Source organism: Vigna angularis, chromosome 3 (assembly GCF_016808095.1).
Source record: "Vigna angularis cultivar LongXiaoDou No.4 chromosome 3, ASM1680809v1, whole genome shotgun sequence".
Classification (NCBI taxonomy): Eukaryota; Viridiplantae; Streptophyta; class Magnoliopsida; order Fabales; family Fabaceae; genus Vigna; species Vigna angularis.
The window spans coordinates 42,179,941-42,201,720 of record NC_068972.1 but is presented as its reverse complement, the minus strand read 5'-3'; the positions used below and the strand labels follow the sequence as shown (position 1 = coordinate 42,201,720).

At 33.1% G+C, this 21,780-nt stretch overlaps 2 protein-coding genes across 13 annotated transcripts; one reads left to right on the top strand and one right to left on the bottom strand.

The window, feature by feature from the left end:
- Positions 1-1,252: 1,252 nt before the first annotated feature.
- On the top strand, positions 1,253-9,867 carry LOC108324348 (pentatricopeptide repeat-containing protein At5g16640, mitochondrial). Of its 8 annotated transcripts, none has more exons than XM_052874891.1 (4): positions 1,253-1,400; positions 1,859-3,859; positions 4,101-4,250; positions 9,427-9,867. In XM_052874891.1, the coding sequence occupies exon 2, from the start codon at positions 1,970-1,972 to the stop codon at positions 3,707-3,709; it is 1,740 nt and encodes a 579-aa protein (XP_052730851.1). In that variant the 5' UTR covers positions 1,253-1,400; positions 1,859-1,969; the 3' UTR covers positions 3,710-3,859; positions 4,101-4,250; positions 9,427-9,867. The 8 variants fall into 8 exon arrangements, with proteins under 8 accessions (XP_052730851.1, XP_052730849.1, XP_017412775.1 ...); XM_052874889.1 differs by having other exon boundaries at positions 1,801-3,859; XM_017557286.2 differs by having other exon boundaries at positions 1,253-1,421.
- Positions 9,868-10,950: 1,083 nt separating this feature from the next.
- On the bottom strand, positions 10,951-18,563 carry LOC108324245 (uncharacterized). 5 transcript variants are annotated; one of them, XM_052875547.1, is made up of 18 exons: positions 18,101-18,563; positions 17,048-17,284; positions 16,610-16,673; positions 16,384-16,513; positions 16,145-16,289; positions 15,566-15,814; positions 15,400-15,484; positions 14,777-14,879; positions 14,407-14,532; positions 14,212-14,325; positions 13,526-13,644; positions 13,329-13,413; positions 13,149-13,241; positions 12,922-13,011; positions 12,627-12,746; positions 12,456-12,547; positions 12,202-12,259; positions 10,951-11,244 (listed from the first exon to the last, which is right to left on the bottom strand). In XM_052875547.1, exons 1-18 carry the CDS (start codon positions 18,264-18,266, stop codon positions 11,185-11,187), a joined length of 2,136 nt encoding a protein of 711 aa, XP_052731507.1. In that variant the 5' UTR covers positions 18,267-18,563; the 3' UTR covers positions 10,951-11,184. The 5 variants fall into 5 exon arrangements, with proteins under 5 accessions (XP_052731507.1, XP_052731508.1, XP_052731510.1 ...); XM_052875548.1 differs by having other exon boundaries at positions 15,572-15,814; XM_052875549.1 differs by having other exon boundaries at positions 11,230-11,308.
- Between the last annotated feature and the right edge of the window lie 3,217 nt (positions 18,564-21,780).

Below are 21,780 nucleotides of genomic sequence, written 5' to 3'. Positions count from 1 at the left end.
CCAGTGTACTAATAATATGTAATCAGAATAGAAAATCGTCTGGGCCGGGACGTTGACCCATGTCATCTTGAGCCCAATACGCACAGATCCAGCTTCTGGAATCACGATGCTGAAGGATTTGAGCTGAGTAAATCGGAGGTGATAGCCTCGAAGGAAGGAAGGATTGGAGCTGAGCGTATTCATTGGGTTTTGAAGAGGCTGATGCAAACCTGGATGCAGAACCAGGGTTAGGGATTTGGCAATTCTGCTCCTTTTCTGGAAAATTAGATTTCTTTTAAAAAAGAGGTTTTCTTTCTTCTCAAAACTGCAATAATCAGATCATCATCTTCGTCTTCTCCTTCTTCCCTATATTTTTTTTTTACTTTTAGAGAAAGGAAAAAACGAGTTCTTCAACTCGTGTAAGGGGTTATTCGATGCCTTTTATTAGACTTCAGGTGCGTGAGAGAATGAAACAGAGAGAGATGGGTAGAGAGTATGGACGTGAGTAAGAGAAAACGAGAGTACTTTTCTTTTAACAAACGGTTTAGAGCGAGTTTTTATTTTATAATTTTTTTTATCTAATTTTATTTAATTTTCACGTTTATAATTGGAGGAATTGGCAATTGTCATAAGATCAGAAACACTCGTTGTTAAACAATTTTTTACAAAAAATAATTTTATAAAAATTTTTATCGTATATAATTTTATATAATTTTCACAAACATAATGATATCACAAGAAATTGATAATTGACCTGGAAGATTTTTTTAGAAATGATAATTCAAGATATGCAGATGATGAAATTAGAGAGGTTAGTGAAGATAGTAAAATTGGAGATCTTGAACCTATCAATGACTCAACTCTTTACAAAGATAAATTGTTTAACTACTAGTGCTTTCAATTGGGGCTATAGTAGGGATGATATGAAGAAAAGGTTAGAGTGAGAGAGATAAAAAAAAAGGTTTTGAGAGAAATGAGAGAGGTGAGTATGAGTTTGGATTTTTTTAGTTTTGAAAATAAAAATTATTATAATACCCTTGACCTAAAAACTTAAAATTCATAATATATAAAAATATTTTTATCTACTAAAACCCGGTACATTACCAACTAAGAAAAACAGGCCTTAGCAATCTCATATATATATATATATATATTGTAAAATTGTTATCATACAAAATGCTTAATAATAAGTGTCATTTTTTAATTGTGTTTATTATATTTATAACATTCCATTTTCACTTTATTTTTTTATTAATTTTTCGTTTGGAAAACATGGTGTGAAGAAAGTTTAAACTGAAGAATACCTAAGGTGGACTCATGCTGTGTTTTCTTCACGTTGAGGGCACCACCGCCACCACCCCACTGCCTCAGCAAACGGAAGAAACACAAACAACTCTTGCCGCTCATTCTACCATACTCAAGTTCACGTCTTTGCCTCTCCAGTAACCTTTTAAACCATTTTTCACCATCTCGCTTTTCACTCTCTGCACTCCTATCATGTTATATTATGTTCCCCCAACTTTGTTCAATTTGTAGCTATGACTCAGTCATTTTGCATTACATCTATATACTGAAAACCAATCTCTATTAAAAAAACGATGGTTTTTCAATACGTATGTGTCTCTATGCACTCTTTCTGTTTGTCAAAATGTCTCTCTTTGCTACCTGTTTGTCAGTTCCTTTTCTTATAGGATTACTTTTTTGAGAAAAAAAAAATTGGTACATACCCATTTGGTTTTTAACTTATATTTTTTATTTTGTCTGTGGTTATTTTGTTGAACAATACTCATTGTCTGTTAATTTATATTTTCTCTGTTTTAGTTAGTGCAGAAAGTAAAGAGTTTATGGATAATGGAGCTGTTTTCATTCTTCCATGTAGTTCTACTGTTTCGTTGTTAAACCTCGTGGAAGGACATGGGGAAGGACTGAGAAATTTAGTGAGCATATTGTGTTGTGTTTGGAGTAGAGCACATGTGGTATACGGCAAGGTATGCAATTCCTGAAACTTCCTCGCCTTCTTATGCCACATATGAGGAGGATACATCTACATTCGCAGCCATTGCCATCGGAAAGCACTTACAGATTTTGTGGCATTGATGATGCTGTGGCTTTGTTTCATCGCATGGTTGATATGCATCCCCTGCCATCGATTGTGGAATTCACCAAAATCTTAGGAATGATTGTGAAGATGAAATACTATGCAACAGCTATTAATCTATATAACCTAATGGAATATAAGGGTGTTGTGCCGTTTACTGTCACTTTTAACATTTTGATCAACTCTTTCTGCCACATGGGTCGGATGAATTTTGCATTCTCTGTAATGGGTAAGATTCTTAAGTGGGGTTGTCAACCAAATGTTGTGACTTTTACTACGCTGATGAAGGGGTTCTGTATTAATGATAAGATGCTGGATGCACTACACATTTACAATGAAATGGTTGCTCGAAGGATTTCGGTTGATGATGTTCTCCATGGAACCTTAATCAATGGGCTGTGTAAGAGTAAGATGGGAAACACAAGAGCTGCCATTCAACTGCTTCAGAAGATGGGGGGAGAGGAGGTTAAGCCCAATATTGTAATATACAATACAGTTATCCATGGTTTGTGCAAAGATGGACATATAAATGAGGCACGTGTTTTGTGTTCCAAAATGATTGTTCAGGGAATTTTCCCAGATATTTTCACTTTTAGTTCATTAATTTATGGTTTGTGTCGTGCGGGCCAACGGAAAGAAGTTAGATCTTTGCTGAATGGGAATTGTTTAAACAAAAAAGTGGATGAGGCAAGAGAGTTATTTAATTTGATGATTGAAAGAGGTGAACAACCTGACATTACTACTTATACTATTTTGATGCATGGGTATTGTTTAAACAAAAAAGTGGATGAGGCAAGAGAGCTATTTAATTTGATGATTGAAAGAGGTGAACAACCTGACATTACTACTTATACTATTTTGATGCATGGGTATTGTTTGATTGATAGAGTGGAAGAGGCAATAAAATTATTTCATGGGATGATTGAAAGGGGTTTGGTGCCTGATGTGTGGAGCTATAACATCTTGATTAAAGGTTATTGCAAGATTGAAAGAGTGGATGAAGCTTTCAGTGTGTTTAAACATATGCGTCTTACGAATTTAGTTCCAAATATTATAACTCACAATTCTCTGGTTGATGGTTTATGCAAATCTGGGAAAATCTCTCGTGCACGGAAGCATGTTGATGAAATGCGTTATTGGGGTCCACCTCCCAATGTAACCACTTACAATATCTTGTTAGAATCTTTATGTAGTAGTGAGCATGTTGACAAGGCAATTACATTTTTTAAACATCTCATCTTTGAAAGAAGTTTTGCCCCTAATGTTTGGAGTTACAACATCTTGATTAGTGGCTGTTGCAAGAATAGAAGATTGGATGAAGCCGTGAATCTTTTTAAGCAAATGTGTTTCAAGAATTTGGTTCCAGATATTGTAACCTACAATATCTTGTTAGATGGTTTATGCAACGGGCAGCAACTTGACAAGGCAATTGCACTATTAAAAGATCTAATTGTTGATCAAGGTATTAGTCCAAATTTGCGCACATACAATATACTTATAAATGGGTTGCACAAAAGTGGGAGGCCAAAGACTGCACGGAAGATTTCCCAGTATCTTTTCATTAGAGGCTATCATCCAGATGTCCAAACCTATATAATAAATGAGCTTTGTAAAGGTGGATTTTTAGAATAAAGATTTGCCTCACTTTTACAATAAAAGGAAGGCAATCGGCTCCCTTCGGATATCGGAGTCAGTTATTCATCTGCTTTGGAGAAAAATGTGGGAATGATGAAGCTGAGGAAGCTTTTTTGACAAATGATCACTACATGTGTGGAAAACAAGGTTAGAAGTTTTAGTTTCAATTTAATTAACTTTTATGGTCATTAAATGCTAGTTACTTTTGGGTTTCATATGTTGGACTAGATAATGTGCTGTATTCTTTTATCTCAAATCCCAATTGTTTTTATCCTTTTCAAGTATATAATATCTGTTCACTTTTCCCAAATTCTTTAACAGAACATCTTTTGGGAAACATGGCAAAGGAAAAAGGTTGTTTGATGTATATTTCTTTGACATTTTCTAGGCCTTCCCCGATTGCAATATACATCGTTGCGTTCACTGGTTGTGATTTATGAAAGTTTACTAAGTGGAAATGCTGCTTGTAGTCACTAGGGCATCCTGTTCCAGGGAACTGCTTCCCCTTTTTTCCGACTACCTTCAATTTCGACTCCAGGTAATATTTATTGTTGATTGGAGCTTAAGTGTATTTGAATGTTATTTTAAATTTCACATGGTTTCTAAGGCAAATCTGAAGTGACTGACATCATATTTTGCCTTTATTATTATTATTATTATTATTATTATTGTTATTATTATTACTATTATTATACTTAAGATTGAAACTGTAAAATAATTCTAGAGGGCTTGATTGATCCCTCTCACAATCTTCTATTTATAAAAATAAATACATGATAAATAGGGTAACCCTAGACACAATATAATCATGATAAATAGGGTAATCCTAGACATAATATAATCATGATAAATAGGGTAACCCTTGACACACTATAATGATGATAAAATAGGATAAATATCCTAACACTCCCCCTCAAGCTGGAGCATACAAATTATATGTACCAAGCTTGGAACAAATAAACTCAATCCGAGGACCCCTTAATGACTTGGTCAATACATCTGCGAGTTGATCGTTTGACCCAATAAACTCAGTACATATTTCTTTGGTCAACAACTTTTCACGAACAAAATGACAATCAATTTCTATATGTTTAGTCCTCTCGTGAAACACTGGATTTGATGCAATGTGGAGAGCAGCTTGATTGTCGCAATACATCTTCATAGTATGGATGTCACAAAATTTAATCTCTTGAAGGAATTGTTTCACCCATATAAGTTCACATGTTAGTGATGCCATTGCCCTATACTCGGCTTCCGCGGTTGATCGAGCTACTACATTTTGTTTCTTACTTTTCCATGAAATAATGTTTCCTCCCAGAAAAACACAATATCCTGTTGTAGACCGTCTATCAATAGGTGAACCTGCCCAATCTGCATCACAATACCCAGAGACATGAATGCTTCCTTTATCTTCATATAACAATCCTTGCCCGGGAGCCTTCTTTACATACCTTAGAATGCGAATGAGAGCATTCCAATGGTCAACACATGGAGCCTGCATGAACTGACTAGCCACTCCAATTGCAAAGGATAGATCTGGCCTTGTAATAGTGAGATAAATCAGTTTGCCAACCAGCCTCCTATACCTCTCTCGATCGGAGAATAATTCACCTTCTTCTGTCCTTAATTTTTGGTTTGGGTCCATGGGACTGTCTACCGGTCTACAATCAATCATGCCTGTTTCTTGTAATATATCAAGAGCATACTTCCTTTGGGAGATTACAACTCCATCTTTTGATTGCGCTACTTCAATGCCTAAGAAGTATTTGAGACTTCCAAGATCCTTGGTTTGAAAATGTCTACACAAGTACTCTTTTAGTTGAGATATTCCAACAACATCATTTCCTGTAATGACAATATCATCAACATATACTATTAAGTAAACACATTTCCCGAGAGAAGAATGACAATAAAAAACTGAATGGTCTGTTTCACTGCGTTTTAGCCCAAATTTTTGAACAATGGAGCTAAACTTTCCAAACCAAGCACGTGGGGATTGCTTGAGGCCATATAGAGATCGATGCAATTTGCATACCATACCAGACTCCCCCTGAGCAACAAACCCAGGAGGTTGCTCCATATAAACTTCTTCCTCAAGATCACCATGTAGGAAGGCATTCTTGATATCCAATTGATGAAGTGGCCAGTGACGAATGGCTGCCATGGCAAAGAAGAGACGAATAGTAGTCATCTTGGCTACAGGAGAGAAAGTGTCACAATAATCAAGACCATAAACCTGAGTGTAACCTTTTGCAACAAGTCGGGCTTTGAGCCGATCAATTTCACCATCAGGGCCAACTTTAACTGCATACACCCATCGACAACCAACCGCCTTTTTGCCTGGGGGAAGGGGCACCAGCTCCCAAGTATTACTGTGGTCAAGAGCCTGCATTTCTGTAATCATAGCTTGTCGCCATCCAGGATGATCAAGTGCTTCTTTCACATTCTTGGGTATAACAACAGAGGACACTGAGGATAAAAGAGAAAAATAGGAGGGCGACAATCGATGATAGCTTAGAAAATTATAAATGGGATGAGGGTTCCGAGTGGAACGAGTACCTTTTCTGAGGGCAATAGGCCATGCTGAATCATTTGCACCAGGAGGCGTGGGAGGAGGTGACGAGGGAGAAGAATCTGAAGTAGGAGATTCACCATTGTCTTGGGGAGGTGGACTATCCATTGGGGCCCTGTGTGGGATGATCTCAGTATGTGGAGAAACAGGTGTAGAAGGATTGTGATCAAGACTTGGAATGACAGAGACAGTGGAGCTATTTGACTCAACCATTGGAATAGGAAGGACCTGCTGGAGGATAGAAACATCTTGAACAGATGGAGAGAAGTAAGGAGTCTGTTCAAAGAATGTGACATTGGCAGACATGTAATACTTCTTAGTTTCAGGAGAGTAACACCGATATCCTTTTTGAAGTCGAGAATAGCCTAAAAAGACACATTTGAGAGCGCGAGCGGAGAGTTTGTCTAGACCTGGAGACATGTCATGAACAAAACATACACAGCCAAACACTTGGGGAGATGTATGAAAGAGAGGATCATTAGGAAACAAAATGGAGAAAGGGACTTTATTATCAAGAGAGGAGGAGGGCATCCTATTAATAAGATAACATGCAGTTAAGATGGCATCCCCCCAGTGATGGACAGGAATATGGGCGCCAAGCAAAAGGGTACGAGCAGTTTCAACCAAGTGTCTATTTTTTCGTTCTGCTATACCATTTTGTTGTGGTGTATGAGGACAAGTAGACTGATGTAAGATACCATGGGAACTCAAGATGGCAGAAAAGGAGGATGAGAAATACTCTTTTGCATTATCACTTCTTAATATTTTGATTACTTGACCAAATTGATTCTTGATTTCATTCAAAAAGGATGTAAAGATAGCTAACAATTCAGAACGATTTTTCATAAGATAAACCCAAGTACATCTTGAATATTCATCAATAAAGGTAACAAAATATCTAAAACCAAAAGAAGAGATACGACTAGGTCCCCATATATCAGAATGGATGATGGAAAAACTAGAATTACATATTGATTGAGACCTTTTAGGAAAGGAAGATCTAACATGTTTTCCTAATTGACATGACTCACATTCTAAGGTTTGGAGACCACTAAGTTCAGGACACATCTTTTTTAATTTGGACAAATGAGGATGGCCAAGTCGATCATGTAGCACTTTAGGATTAGGAGTAGCAACACAAGACACCCTTGGACGAGATCCAAAATGGTATAATCCGCCAGCTTCATATCCTTCTCCAATCTGTCTCCCCGAACCATGCTCCTGTATAACAAAAGATTTATGATCAAAGGTTATTGAACAATTTAACATTTTAGTCAACTGGCTTAAAGAAATTAAATTAAAAGGACAATTAGGGACAAAAAGGACTGAGTTGAGATTGAGGGAGGGAGACAAAGAAACATGACCGACTCCTTTGGAAGAAGTTTTAGATCCATTTGCAAGGGTTATGAAATGAGGTTTTTCTCGAAAGGAAATAGATGAGAACAAAGAGGTATTACCAGAAATGTGATCAGAAGCACCTGAGTCAATTACCCATGAATTTTGACATTCCATAGATTGAGAAACGCAGGCTGTTGATGTATTGGGAGATTGAGATGGTTGTGCCAAGCTGTTAGACTTTAACCTTAAATACTCTTTATATTCATCCTCAGAAAACATAGAAGTGGAGGTTTCAGATTTCGAAGTGGAAGTTTCAGTCTTCGAAATATTGGCAGATTTGGAAGGAAAACCATGTAAGGAGTAGCAATTCTCTTGAGTATGACCCATCCTTTTACAATATGTGCATTGAGTACGTCCCCGACCTCCTCGTCCTCCTCCTCTAGTGCCACGTCCTCCTCGTCCTCGTGTGGCAACCATGACAGATGGTTCCACTAGTTCATGCGCTTCATGAGTTTGAGATACTGGGACACGCAGAAGGCGGTGGCCGGCGGCGGCGGTGGCCGGACGGTGGCCGGCGACGGACGACGGTGGTCGGCGGCGGCCGGACGGTGGCCGGCGACGGACAACGGTGGCTGACGGTTGACGGTGGCCGGCGGCAGGCAGCGGTGGACAGTGGCGGGCGACAAAGAACTGTGGCGCCGGACAGATATATATTACGAGACAGAAACCAGAGCGGGATCGACCCGCTCTGATACCAACTTAAGATTGAAACTGTAAAATAATTCTAGAGGGCTTGATTGATCCCTCTCACAATCTTCTATTTATAAAAATAAATACATGATAAATAGGGTAACCCTAGACACAATATAATCATGATAAATAGGGTAATCCTAGACATAATATAATCATGATAAATAGGGTAACCCTTGACACACTATAATGATGATAAAATAGGATAAATATCCTAACAATTATTATTATTAATTAATTAATTAGCTTTAGTTATGGGGCAGACCTGGATGTTGTGGTTAGGTGTACAGATTTTTCTTGACAGAAGATTGTTTAGTTTAAGGCTTGAAGATTAAATTCTTCATTTACCCTTTCAGAATTGGAAGGAAAAGTCCTTTGTTTGTTACGTAGTATATGTTTGGAGAAATTTCTGCATAAATAATTTTAAAAGAGAGAAATAAGAAGGAAAAAAATGAAACAAAGATCTCTATTTAACTTAAAACTAGTTTATAGGTGAGGTAAACATTAAATTTAGAGAAGTTAATAAGATGTAGTTTCAAAAAATTAGTTTATACATCACTATTTTTACTTTATGTATTGTTTTTATTCCGAAAATATATAGAAAGAAGTTTGTTTCAAATAGACCTATATTATAATAGTTTTAAGAATCTTTTTGTTGTACATGTTTTACGTTCTTATCTGATGTGATATTTCGGGGCAACAGCTAGAGAAGTTGCTCCGGCTGCTTTATATTCTCTGCTCCTTCAAGCTTTTCAAGGTGCCATCGAAGAAAATCTACAAGAATTTTTTTTATTTGCTGCGAAAAACGGGTAAAGGGAGACCATAACAGACACGAGAGAAAAAATTATTAAAAGGGATCTGCAAATAATATTCATATGAATTTGGTTTTTTCCCGAGTCTGGTGGCTTCATCTAGTCTATGTAGCTGACCATACTTAATGGTATGGGGCCATTGTTGTAATGCATGATGAGCAATTCCTGCTAAACGGTTAAATGATACATTGTTTGAAGTCATTTATTCGATGAAATTTGATATTTATGCATCTATTTTGCAGATGAAGAGAATTTTAGGGCAGCTATAACATCTTGATTAACATCCCAAAGTACATCTTGATTATAGCTTCCACCATAATCTCTTCCATTCCTCTTTCCTCCTTATTCAGGGTCTTCATTGAAGTGAATTCTAATAAAAAGAAAAAAAAGGAATAGAGTGAAAAGAAAGGGAGATATATATGGTTTTCATTGACTTGAAGTTGAAGGCTTTGAAAAAGAAAGGACTTTGCATTTATAGCCCATACACCAAGGAAATTCGAAAGAGGAAAATGATCGCATGGATAAAGTGTAGCACAAGATGAGAAGAAAAGATAACGATCTAAGAAGTGTGTTTTTAGTTTGTAAAGCTAATTTCATTGTTCAAAAATGATTCATAACCTGTTCCAAATGGATAACCCAAATAGATTGAGATATCTTTTATATAAAATTGTCAAGTTTTGATAGATTAATGTTATTGAATTTATATGAAACTAATGTTTTGTTGCAGAATTTTAATATGGTAAAACATATTTTTAAAGGATTGGAATCACTAAAGTATACATTTTAAACTATTTTATTTGATTTTTAGACTTTGAAGTGCTTAAGCAAAATTAACATATTAAAATAAAAAATTTAAATTAATTAAATTATATTTTTCTTACAAATTAAACAAGAACATTTTAATAGTAAAAGTTAAAATTTTAAACAAATTAAAATACTTTCCCATGAAGTAGTCATTTAAACAAAACAACATAAAAAATAAAGAAATCACTTACAATAAATTTAAACCACAAATTATGACATAAACCCATATTCGTACAAGATTTTTAATTCATCTATTATTATTATTATTAAATCTTTAAATTTGAAGCTTTTATACCAACATCAACAAGTTACCTTATAAAAGTACAAATTAGTTCTTATGAAATTCTTATGTAAAGATAGATGGTAAGATCAATAGTTCTTAAGAGTGAACATCTTCCTAAAAATCCATGTGATAATGTATTACTCATTTTAGTGAGTCATTATTTCACATAATGAGTATCAATGGGAAAATTTTCTATAAATATTTCTAGAAAAGATTAAAAAAAATGAAATCAGCCTTTTCACAAGTTAATTTCTACAAAACTCTGAACTCTTGGCATGCCAATGTTTCCTTCTTAGGTGTATAAAGATGATACTTCTTCAATCAAATCATTTGATTCAATACCATGCACTTGTGTTCCAAAGTTTCATACTTATACTTGCTTAAATATAATTTTGCCTCAGGACAAGTTAATTAGGGGTAGAGGTGAATGACATTTTTTACCTCTTAAAATATAAATGTGTGATAATATAGTGATTAAAAAGTCTTGGTAAAAGTAAAAATTATATTTAGTTGTTAGATATGTAAAAAATATCTCAATCATATTTTGTATAATTTAAGGACAAATTGATCTTCTTTGACATTACAACATAATTATTATTTTTTTTACATATTAAATAACTAAATCAAGATCTACCAAGATTATTTGCCTTTATCATAAAGCTACTACAAAATCATAAAATAAAGTGCAAGTGATGGCAAACTTGTATAAACTGACATAACATGGATAACATGTTAGCATCATCATTTATTCATTACATGGATATTTCAAACCATTTTCATCTTCAGGAGTGAACAATTACACTCAAAATTTATGAACAGAAAAGAATGAGAACATTACATTTTCGTAACTAATTTATCTATACAAATATTCACAAACAGAATTGGAGTACTTGGCAACGGATCAAGCTGATACTCAGACTTGGTCAAAGTCACTGCTTTGGAATGTATTTCCTTCCACCCCATTGTCAAGTTTCTGCAACACAGTGAATTTTGTCATTGAAGACAATAATCCAAGTTAATGTATAAGTATGTCAAACCTATGCAAAAGAAACCAAAGCAACAAATCATATACCATAAAAAACCAATTCTTCCATTATTTTTTTCATCAGTCAAAGAGAATGGCTGGTGCAAATTAGCTTTACTGACAAGTAACAATTAAGTTGCTTAGGAATTAAAGGAAACGTAGCTTGAATTATGCATTACATAAATGTGACGGGAATAAGTTCTATCACTTGAAATAATGACAGAGCAGACAAGACCTTACTAGTATTGCTTGACTCAGCTTTTTTCCTAGTTTTTCTTCTACTTAAAAAAATGGTGAAAAACTCTTCCGAATTAGGGAGCTGATGATAAAAGAAAGGCAGGGATAAAGTGGGTTTTAGACAAGAAAAGAAAAACTGACTGAAGTAGTTTTTAGAAATAAGTTGCAGATTCTAGCCTCCTTTTTTCTCTCATTTAAAAATAATTGAAGCAATGTTGTATGGAGAAACAAAGCTGCAAAACGACTTTTACTTTGTTTTTAGAACTCTAGTATTTTGAAAAAAAAGTGAACCAAACAGAGAGGAAAACATTATCCTTTATTTTTCCATTTTGACCACAGAAAATAAATTTGATCACAGGACAACAACAGCTCAATTTCCTTTCAAACGTGAAAAGAAAGAGATGATGAGCTGAACTTATATTAACTCCTTAGCTTGTTCTTTTATCAGGAAAAAAAAAATTCTAATGTAGTATTCGTTCCATCATAGAAACAGTAATATAAGCAGCGGCAACAACAAGCATGTTTAGATACTATGGAAGAATTGAGGAACAAAAATACTAGAGGAAAAAGACAGCTGTGTTATTTGATTACAAGGAGTGCTATAGAGATATATAATAGAGCTTATCCAAAAAATATATATAAATATATACTGGAGATTCATATACGTACTTTGGTAGGTATATCAGCTGGAAACAAATTTATAGCTGTTGCATTGAATTCAAATTCACTGCAGACGACAGAAATTTCACATCAGAAACATGCACAGAGCAAGAAAACCATATTTAAAGGTAATCAACAAAAGTTACAGTAAAAAACAAGATGATGAATTTAATATACCCCAATAATCAACAAAGTTCGAACAATAAAAGAGGAAAAAAGTTGCAAATAGTCATCATAAGGTGTGTGGATAAGAATCTCCATACCATTTGGAGAGTACTAGCTTCCAGACATATGGGATGAAGAACTCCTCTGGGTGACTCTCTTGTTCATACGTGAAGTGCAGTTGAGTAAACATCTGCCAAACAAGATACAGTCTTACAGAAGCAAAGCAAGTGATCATGAGAAACCACAAATGATAGATATTTTCATTTTACCTTCATCCCATCAACACGCCAAGATCGACAGTTTACAATTACCACTTGGAGTACTTCATTGACTGACCATCCACCATCCATTCTTTGGGCATCCATGCGACTGTTAAAAAATTCTAACACCTGCAAATATAAAATAGACCACATTACTTGAACACTCTTGAGACATGACGTATTATACAAAGACAATATTCACAAATGTAACTAAAGACTATGAAATGTGCTCCTTTAAAGTTGCAAGATTTTAAAGGGAAAATGCATAATGTTATAGACTAAGAAGGAAATGCATGAAACGTACAGTATAGATGTTTTCAATGAGCTCACTGAAGCGGGGATGGTTCTTGAACGGCTGAAAGACATCCTGCTTGTGCATTATCGCATACACCACCTGTCCCAGTCACAAAAGCAACACATTTGATGTTAAAGGTCACAAAGCGAATATAGTTTCTTATTATTGGGAAACATGTACAATTTGTTTTGCACATGTCAACCCTGAAATTAATCAAGTGCAACATTACATTGTACCTCAGGATTTCTAGGCAATGCATAAGTCAGAATTGCATTTATAATTTCTAGTACAAGCCTCAAGAAATCAGTATATATGTGCAACTCCGCTGACTGTATCAAAAAGATACATTTAGAAAAAGGAACGGTCAAAAGTTTGTAGTCAACGAATGATAAAAGTGAAAAACTTTTATCACATACCATATCTACAAAGCTACTTATTTCAATTGAGTTGTTTTCTGCATCATTGAGCTTCTTATCTCTGGGATCAGATAATTTGTTATACCTAACGATAATCAACATCAGAATCAAACCTTTATACAATAAATCAGTCATTCAAGATATAATATGAAATGGATATAGTCTATTATGAAAGCCCAGAAAGAGTAGCAACATACTTCCTCGATAGCATGTGAAAGAGGCTGACTAGCCTCTGAGATGCATACGGACTCAAATGGTGGACATGAGGTGCCATGTTTGCCAATGTTGCCAGACACGTTGTATGAAGATATACATCCTATCACAATTCAAACAATATCCTTTCAGCACATCTAAACATATAAAAGAAATAATTAAGTAGATTCATGTAAACTTAAAGGCTTAGACACAATAGTCTAAATTGTGCTATCAAGGTCAACAATCAAAACTTATAATTTACTGGAATAAAAACATGTGCATGTGCTCCTCAGGAACACATCAATCCATAACATTCTGAAATATGGAAAAAATTAAGACAAGCAATTTTATTTTATTTTTTTGCTGAGGATTGGAGTAAGGAGTAAAAAATTAAACTGTGCAGTTTAGGATCAGCAGCCAGCCCAATGTTTATCTTCTTGAGTTGAAGTACCTTGAAATTGAAAAATGAGACAAGATATTTAAGCAAGAAAATTCAATCCACAGCATCAATCAATTTATATATTCCATTAATAAACGCATAAGAACAGTCAACAAGTCTCTCGTAATAGCCATCTCAATTAGCCAGTGTACTAATAATATGAAACTTAAATAATCAATCAGAAGAAAATGGAAGCTTAAATACACGGGGTAATTAAATTAAAAGTTCCACTTCCATTAAGACCCGTACCCGGAGTTTAGACAAATTATACTGTACAGTTCTGATAAGAATGATGACCATGAGGGAACCAAGAGAAGACTGGAGGAGGAGTCGTTCTTTGTACCATGGAACCGTCGGTAGTATCTGTCCATAAACGTACTAGATTAGTAGTGGCACATTCATTACAGAATAAGACTTTGTCTAATGCCAAAAAGAAAGTCTTACCAGCTTATGAACTCCCGCATTGAAAGAAGAATCTTGACTAAGTATGAGAAGTATAATCAACAACATGTAAATTTGATTGGCTGTTCTCCTTCGAGCATCATATAATGCTTCTAGAATGGGCATTAACTGTTAATTTCATAAGATAAACACAAAGATCGGATTATCAGACCATGACTCAATCCTCATTCATTCTAGAAGCACTGGTAAGACTGGTATGATTAAGATATAGGAATCAGTTGCAAGATTTTCAAATCAACCAGTTACATATATCAAATCATAGTCAAGGAATTCCACCAATATTTATCTATACAATATAATAATCAATTCATTCCACTTTTTCTCAAGAGGATTTAAGTTTATTTCTTCGCACCAATGTATCCAAATCAGTCCGGACCAAGACATACTCCAGAAAGGTGGAATTGCCTTGCAACAATGAGTACAGAAGTAAGACAGCCGTTTCATCAGCTAAGCACCTAGAGAGGGAAACATGTTGAAATGTTTACAATAGTGTCATTTAAAATTAAATATAATGAAGAATACACTAAAAGTACGTTATGCATATATTACAGACACGCTTGCTTTTAGAAAAGTAAAACAAAATACAAAGATACCACATGCATACCCATAACGTCATTTGTGTGTGTGTGTGTGTATAGATATATATAAGTTCAACAAGGAAAGAAGTCCAAGAATTCTCGCTTGATCTACATGCGGTGGGAATAGAGAGAAAGAGGAAGGACATTCATCCAGTGGGTGAAAAGAAAAACATAAGAAACAAGTACTCTGTCATCATAAGATTCACCTACAAGTGATTATTGATACATTTTTCTGATAATCTCATTTTTGAGAAACGGAAGTTACCATCTTTTAATGATAGTATGCTACATGTATATTCTATTTTGAATAGCATAACTCAACTATAAACAAATGTAAGTTTGCTACAGATCTAGGAAATCAGTTATCAACAGCACACTCAGGTAGCCTGATACTCACATGCCAAGGGTATCAAACAATGGTGAAAAAGGCAACTTTACATGCTGGTCATTATGTGCATTATCCTCAAATTCTACACGATCCACTGCATTTAAATCATTGGAAAATAAAATTATTGGTCTCTCCAGTCAACTAAAAGAACACAAAGATATAAAAGATATATTACATTCACCATTAGTTGCATGCTCTAAGGCCTTGCAGTAAGGGTTGTCTGAAAAATATGTGCCCTCTTTAGGTAAGGAATCTGAAGAAGCAGATACTTGATTCTCTATAACAGAATAGCCCTCACTCACAAGACATTTATGATGATGAATTAGAACAAGAAGCACATGAAGACTGCTATCTGCTATTGGATCTCTTGAACCTTCACTGCTTGAACTGATCAAATAACTGAATGGCAATAAAACAATATTTGCTGAATGGAGAAAAGGAAATGCCAAAAGAAGTGACAGTCAGTAAGTCTCCAACTTTGAACAATAAGAAAATTATCACAACATTTGTAAAGGGTCTTCCTGAAGGACACTGGTTAAGGAATTAAAAAGAGAGTTTTTATTAAATAAAAATTATAGTCAAGCACATTAAGAATCATAGGGAAGTGACTTTACACATCACAATAAAAATCTTTCTACTTTTAATTCCTTAATAAGTGTCTTTAGGACACAGATTAGCATTTTCCTTCCATAAATAACAGTGTATGTTCCACCTCAAAAGTCTGTATATATAAAACTCTATTCATTCCCCATACCAGCTGCAGAACCAACTCTCTTTAGCATGCTACTCTCACTTCCATCATAAAATATGGGATAAGAAGCTCTATTAAAAGGAACACGAGGTCGGCTAATGTAATTTAAAAGCAGTTTGCACACAACTGAACTAACCAGATGACCATCCTGCAAAAGATAAGAGTGCACTAACTTCAATTGCTAGCGGGAGATAGAGATAAACTAAATAGCCAAATTAGATATTTAATTTTCAGCTTCTTACCAGAGCCATTGCTGCATCAAGAAATGGGTTCACATCATTCAATCTAGGAGATGGCCCACACAGAAGCTGAGTTGACATTGCAATAATCGTAAAATTAAGCAGCTCCAGATGTAGGAAATATGTATTGGGACTACAAGAAAACAATATATATAATCAGGGTGAAAAACATTGGCAGTTTCACACAATAACTCAACAAAAATTTACCAATTTATTATCCATGATATACCTCAAATCTACAGATGCAATAAAGTTAAGCACATTCCTCATAACAAGAATTTCAATGGTCTGATCTGCATTAGAATAGAGCATCTGGATGAATTTCAATAATTAGAAGAGGAAATTTCAGGGCCAGATATCTGAAAATTTACTAACTTGCCATAAAACTAAATAAATGAAAAAGCTAATTTAATGCATTAACAGTGTAAAATACTTTTGCACTAGCACAAATCACAGCTTGCTATGAATAATATGCTTGTTGACTTTTATAATAACTAATTTGAAAGTCATGCTTTCTTAATGGTTGACAATACAAAAAATATAATAATAGTGCATAGAAATTAAATTTATAAATAAATAATAAAGAAAGATAAAAGAGCTTCCTAGGTAAGGGTACATAGCAAAGATGAAATAAAGTTCTATGAACGTTATAGTACATAGTACTTACCCCCCAAAATACTTTTTGGTATTGAGTCGTTATCATGGAGAGACAGGTACAACTCAACGACACCATCTTGGGCACTTTCAATCAAGTGTTTTAGGAACACTGAAGTGAAGCAAACTGCATTAACAGCCTTTTCATGATCCAACGGTGGCACACCAGAAGTAGACATGAATTCCTGCAAGTAGCATGCTAAATGAAACAAAATCTTGGCAAGATGCCTCGTCTTACAGTTGTTTTTTGCTGCAAAATGAAAACCAAACATTAGCAAGCAAAACAACACCTAATCAATAAAAAAAAAACATTAAAATAGCAAGACTTTGAATGAGGGAACCAACTTTAGCCTCCTCAATACCATAACTAGCATGCAAACTAAACATTCAACGCTTTCCTGCAGTCACATACCAATTTCCTTTAAAAAGAAAAGGTAATTAGAAACAATTGCTTCAGAGGAACTGAAGGAGAACTCAAATCACTACTAATTCATTTATAACACAATCTTGTAGAGAAAAAAATTCCATATCAACAATTAAATAGTTCCTCATTGAAGTTTTCTCTTAAAAAAAAAAACAAAGGTTTAAACTATTCACTTGGTCGTATAGTTGTTTTTATTGCAAGTTTTAATCCCTATTTGAGAAAACAGCAAGTTTATGTCCCTATTTAGTTTTGTTTTTGTGTTTGTAGCAATGTTTCACCACAAAAATATTCTTCCCTGGTGTTAGCCACATAAACCAAAACTTAACTTGAAAAGTGTTAAGAATAGACTCTTCTAAATACATTCTTTCCATTTTATTAGTTAAATTTTATTGAAAACCATGTAATCAGAATAGAAAACCATTAACTATAACATGAGAACCAACAAATTTTGCGATTTCTGATCAATTTCAACAAAACTGAAAGAGAGTGGATTAAAAAAAGTGTGCAGGGACTAAAACTTCTATGTTTCTTCCATAAAGAGACTAAAACTTGAAAGTTAAAATGGGGTCAAATATAGTACCAAGTGAATAACTTAACTAAAAGCAAAAGAATGATGAGAGAAAGCAAGACTATATGACAGACCTAATAACTTGCAAGCTTCATGAACTTGTTGTGAGGGCAATTGGGCATCGAAAGGAAGCTCGAGAAGCTTTTGCCAGAAGTCGGAGGAGAGAGGTAAGGAGTCGTCACCGACGAAGGTTCCGACGAGATACTCAACCGTGTACGGCGTCGACGGTGCCGTCCCCATTGATTTGTTTAATATAAAAACTATTTTTTTTCTCTCTCTTTTTTTGTGGCGGGTTCAGGGAAACGGCATTGTGATGAATCACGGCGAGAAATGAAAAGGGTTTGATGGGAAGATGAAAAGGAAGGTGGGTTTTGAAAATGAGAGGAGTTGGTGCACTACAACAAGAAGAAAGCGAAGAAGAAGAAGGAGCAATGGCTTCCAAACCAAGTTTTTCTAACACAAGGACTATTTTTTTGCATTTGTTATGGTAAGGAGAATTGTCAGCTTTCATTCAGAAAAGACAACAGATCGTTGCATTTTTTTTTTCACAAATCAGAGTAAACAATTAAAGGAGAAGGACTAAGATCCAACCCAATGATAAATATGAAATTACATTTTTCAGAGTAAGAAAATGTTTTTCATAGAAAATAGCATCACATTTTTCTAATGTAATTTTAATTTTTACCTAAAAAATATTGAGAATAAAAAATCACAGTTTTTATATTTCTTTCATTAAATGAGTCATTCATAATTTGGTATTTTCTGTAAATTTCAATGAATAACCAAGGTGTTAAAAAAAGGTGCTAAGAATATTATATTCTTCTTAGTATTTCTCATAAATAGTATATTTATATTTACATTGCAAAAAACATTAGGCCATTACTTAATTATGAATCATTGTATATAATGAATATATTAAATTTTGTAATAATAATCTTAAAATATTTCTTGTTAATGACTATTTTTATGTGTTGGTAATATATTAATCAAATATAACCATTAAAATTATATTTTAATAGAACTTTTATTAGTGCCTAAGTTTTAATAAAGAGTAAAAATTTATATTTAACTAGTTTTGCTCGTAATTTAATAAGTTCTAGCTTCAATAAATAATGAAGAATGTGCTGAAAGATTGTTTTGAAAAAATGTATAAAGAAACATGTTGAAAATTTTTATACAAAATATAGCATTATATTTATACAACATAGTATCAACTATATTTATAAAGAAAAACGTTATTAATATATAATTGTTGAAAAAATTATACTCTTGAAAGTTTTATAATATCACGATTAAAAGACTTATGGCCAGAACTTATCATTCAAAAATATTATAAATGTATTCTCTTGTAAATTAAAATTTACTGGAGATCACAAAATTTAATGAGACTCGAAATTTATTTAATATTTTTTTTACTCATTTCGTATTTTTCATAATTTTTAATTGATAAACGAAATATAATAAAATTAAATTAATATTCTCTTACAAATTATCTATAATATCCTTATAAAATGTAAATACGATTGTGATTAATAAAATAATTTTTTTGTTGTTTGAATACATCAGCAATTTTTTGTAACAGGACGTGATGATGCTGACGTACCACCAACACCAATATCAAGACACTCTCCTCGTTGACTCCGTAGTCCACACACCACAATCAATTTCATATGACCATCAATTACCAACTTTTTTTTCAATTATTCTACCTGATTTTATCAATTATAAGTATAAATTTTATAAAATGATTAAATATGATTTTTCTCTTAATTTTTAATAAAAATTAAAATTAATATTTTTCAAAATTTTAGACTAATTCAATTATTTGTTTTTAAAATTGTCTTAATTTAATTATTTTAATCAATTGTTAAATTTATTTGAGATTTTAAAAATATCTTTTAATTAATATTAAAAGAAAAAAATATGTCAAAAAATATAAATAACTCAAATGCTATTATAAAATATATTTAAAATATTAATTTAATTTAACAAAATTTAATTAAAAAAAATCTATATATTTTAAAATTGATAAACTAAATTAATAAAATTTTAAAATAAATAATTTCAATTTTTATTTAAGAGATTAAAAATATATTTAACTTAAGATGGTTTTAAATATATATCTAACCAAAATTTTAAATATAAAATTTATTGTTTATACAATCTTAAATTAAAAAGAGAGAGAGAAAAATTAGATTAACCTTATCCATTTAACACTTTTAGTTATTTGGATTACCAAATTATTTTTATTGGTAAAGAAAAGTATATGTTGCTGACAAAAGGTGATGTTTTAAATAAGTGTGGTGGATAGTTATTTTAGAGTGTTTGGAAATAATTAAGTTTAATTAAATAAAATAATGAAGCTTTAACTACCACTTTATTTTACTAATAAACTCCCAAATTTAATAGCTTGACTTAGACTCATTCATGGTCTTCTCTGGATAAGGTTTGGAAGATGAGATATTCTTGGGTCCTCCCTTTCTTTTCACTGTAACTGATGCCAATGTTAATTTTTTTCTTTTTAATTATATTTATGAGAATGATGTTTAAAAATAAGGATATTTTCAAATAGTACACTGTACTTGAAATTTATTTAGATTTAAATTTATCAATCATCTTTTATTTATTTTTAAGTTTAATTAGGTTTTAAAGCTATGATAAATTTAAAGAGTTTAAATTAGTACTTGTCAATTGAGTTTATATTGTTAGATTTTTCTGTTAATGTACTCAATTGGTTTTAAATGTTTTAGGACCCAATGAATTATAAAAATTTAATAAATATTTAATTCAAAGTTCTTGAAAATTCATTAGAACTTGAAATTTAATTAAACATTAGTTATATTTAAGTATGTAAGAAGTATTTGTTCATCAAATTTAGCAAACCTTTACCTAATAAGACAAAATTATAAATAATACTAAGAGCTATATATATAAAAGAAAAACAAAGATTTAAAGAATTCTCTTATTTTATTTTATTTTTCTCCTAAAAAAATGCAAAAATTCCTTTGTAACATCCCAAAAATACAGTAATAAACTATATAATAGAATAATTACATTAATAATAATCCAAATCAGTCTTACATTAGAGTCGAGCGTACGCTCATGGCCGAACGGCCTTAAAGAAGGAGTTACAAATTTAAGCCGAAACCAAATGGACGTATACACTTCAAGACTTTCAGAGGATAATACTTTAGAAGGATTCACCTGAAGAAAACGAACGCTTAAGAATATTTAGCTTATTTGAATTTAACTCAAGAAATTCGAATGCCAGTCAATGACCGAGCACGGTAGAGAAGAAAATTCTATTGAAGTTAGACGAACGCTATTTTTCATCAAGATAGATTATATAAGGAAACGAGCACGAGCGCTTGGTGTAAGACCGAGCACTACTCAGTACGAGCGCTTGGTGTAAGACCGATCACTAATAAACTTAAAATAAAAGGCTTGATAAATATAATAAGATACTATCGAAGTAGCGTTTACGAACAACGAAAATATACCATTACATATATATATATATAGTTTATCACAGGATACCCAGATACAACTATGCCCTGCCGAACATTCAAGCATAGTATTACCACACGAGGACGCTCGTCCTCAATTAGGATTCTCTCCAAATGAAAGAATCCCATTTCAACTTTGTTTACCAGAAGAACCGAACGGTCGAAGCTCGTTTAGTAACGAACGTACACTTTTATATGAGAAATTTCATATTCAGAATTCATTTATATTTGTCTCATTTCTAAACATA

What these genes read in the sequence shown, in the direction of transcription:
- LOC108324348 (XM_052874891.1), top strand. Translation starts at nt 1,970, where the DNA reads ATGCAATTCCTGAAACTTCCTCGCCTTCTTATGCCACATATGAGGAGG.
- LOC108324245 (XM_052875547.1), bottom strand. Translation starts at nt 18,266, where the DNA reads ATGGGGACGGCACCGTCGACGCCGTACACGGTTGAGTATCTCGTCGGA. An exon ending in TTGATGCAGCAATGGCTCTG is followed by an intron (nt 16,290 to 16,383) that starts GTAAGAAGCTGA and finishes TATCTTTTGCAG; the next exon opens with GATGGTCATCTGGTTAGTTC. An exon ending in GGACTGATTTGGATACATTG is followed by an intron (nt 14,533 to 14,776) that starts GTGCGAAGAAAT and finishes TGAAATTAACAG; the next exon opens with TTAATGCCCATTCTAGAAGC.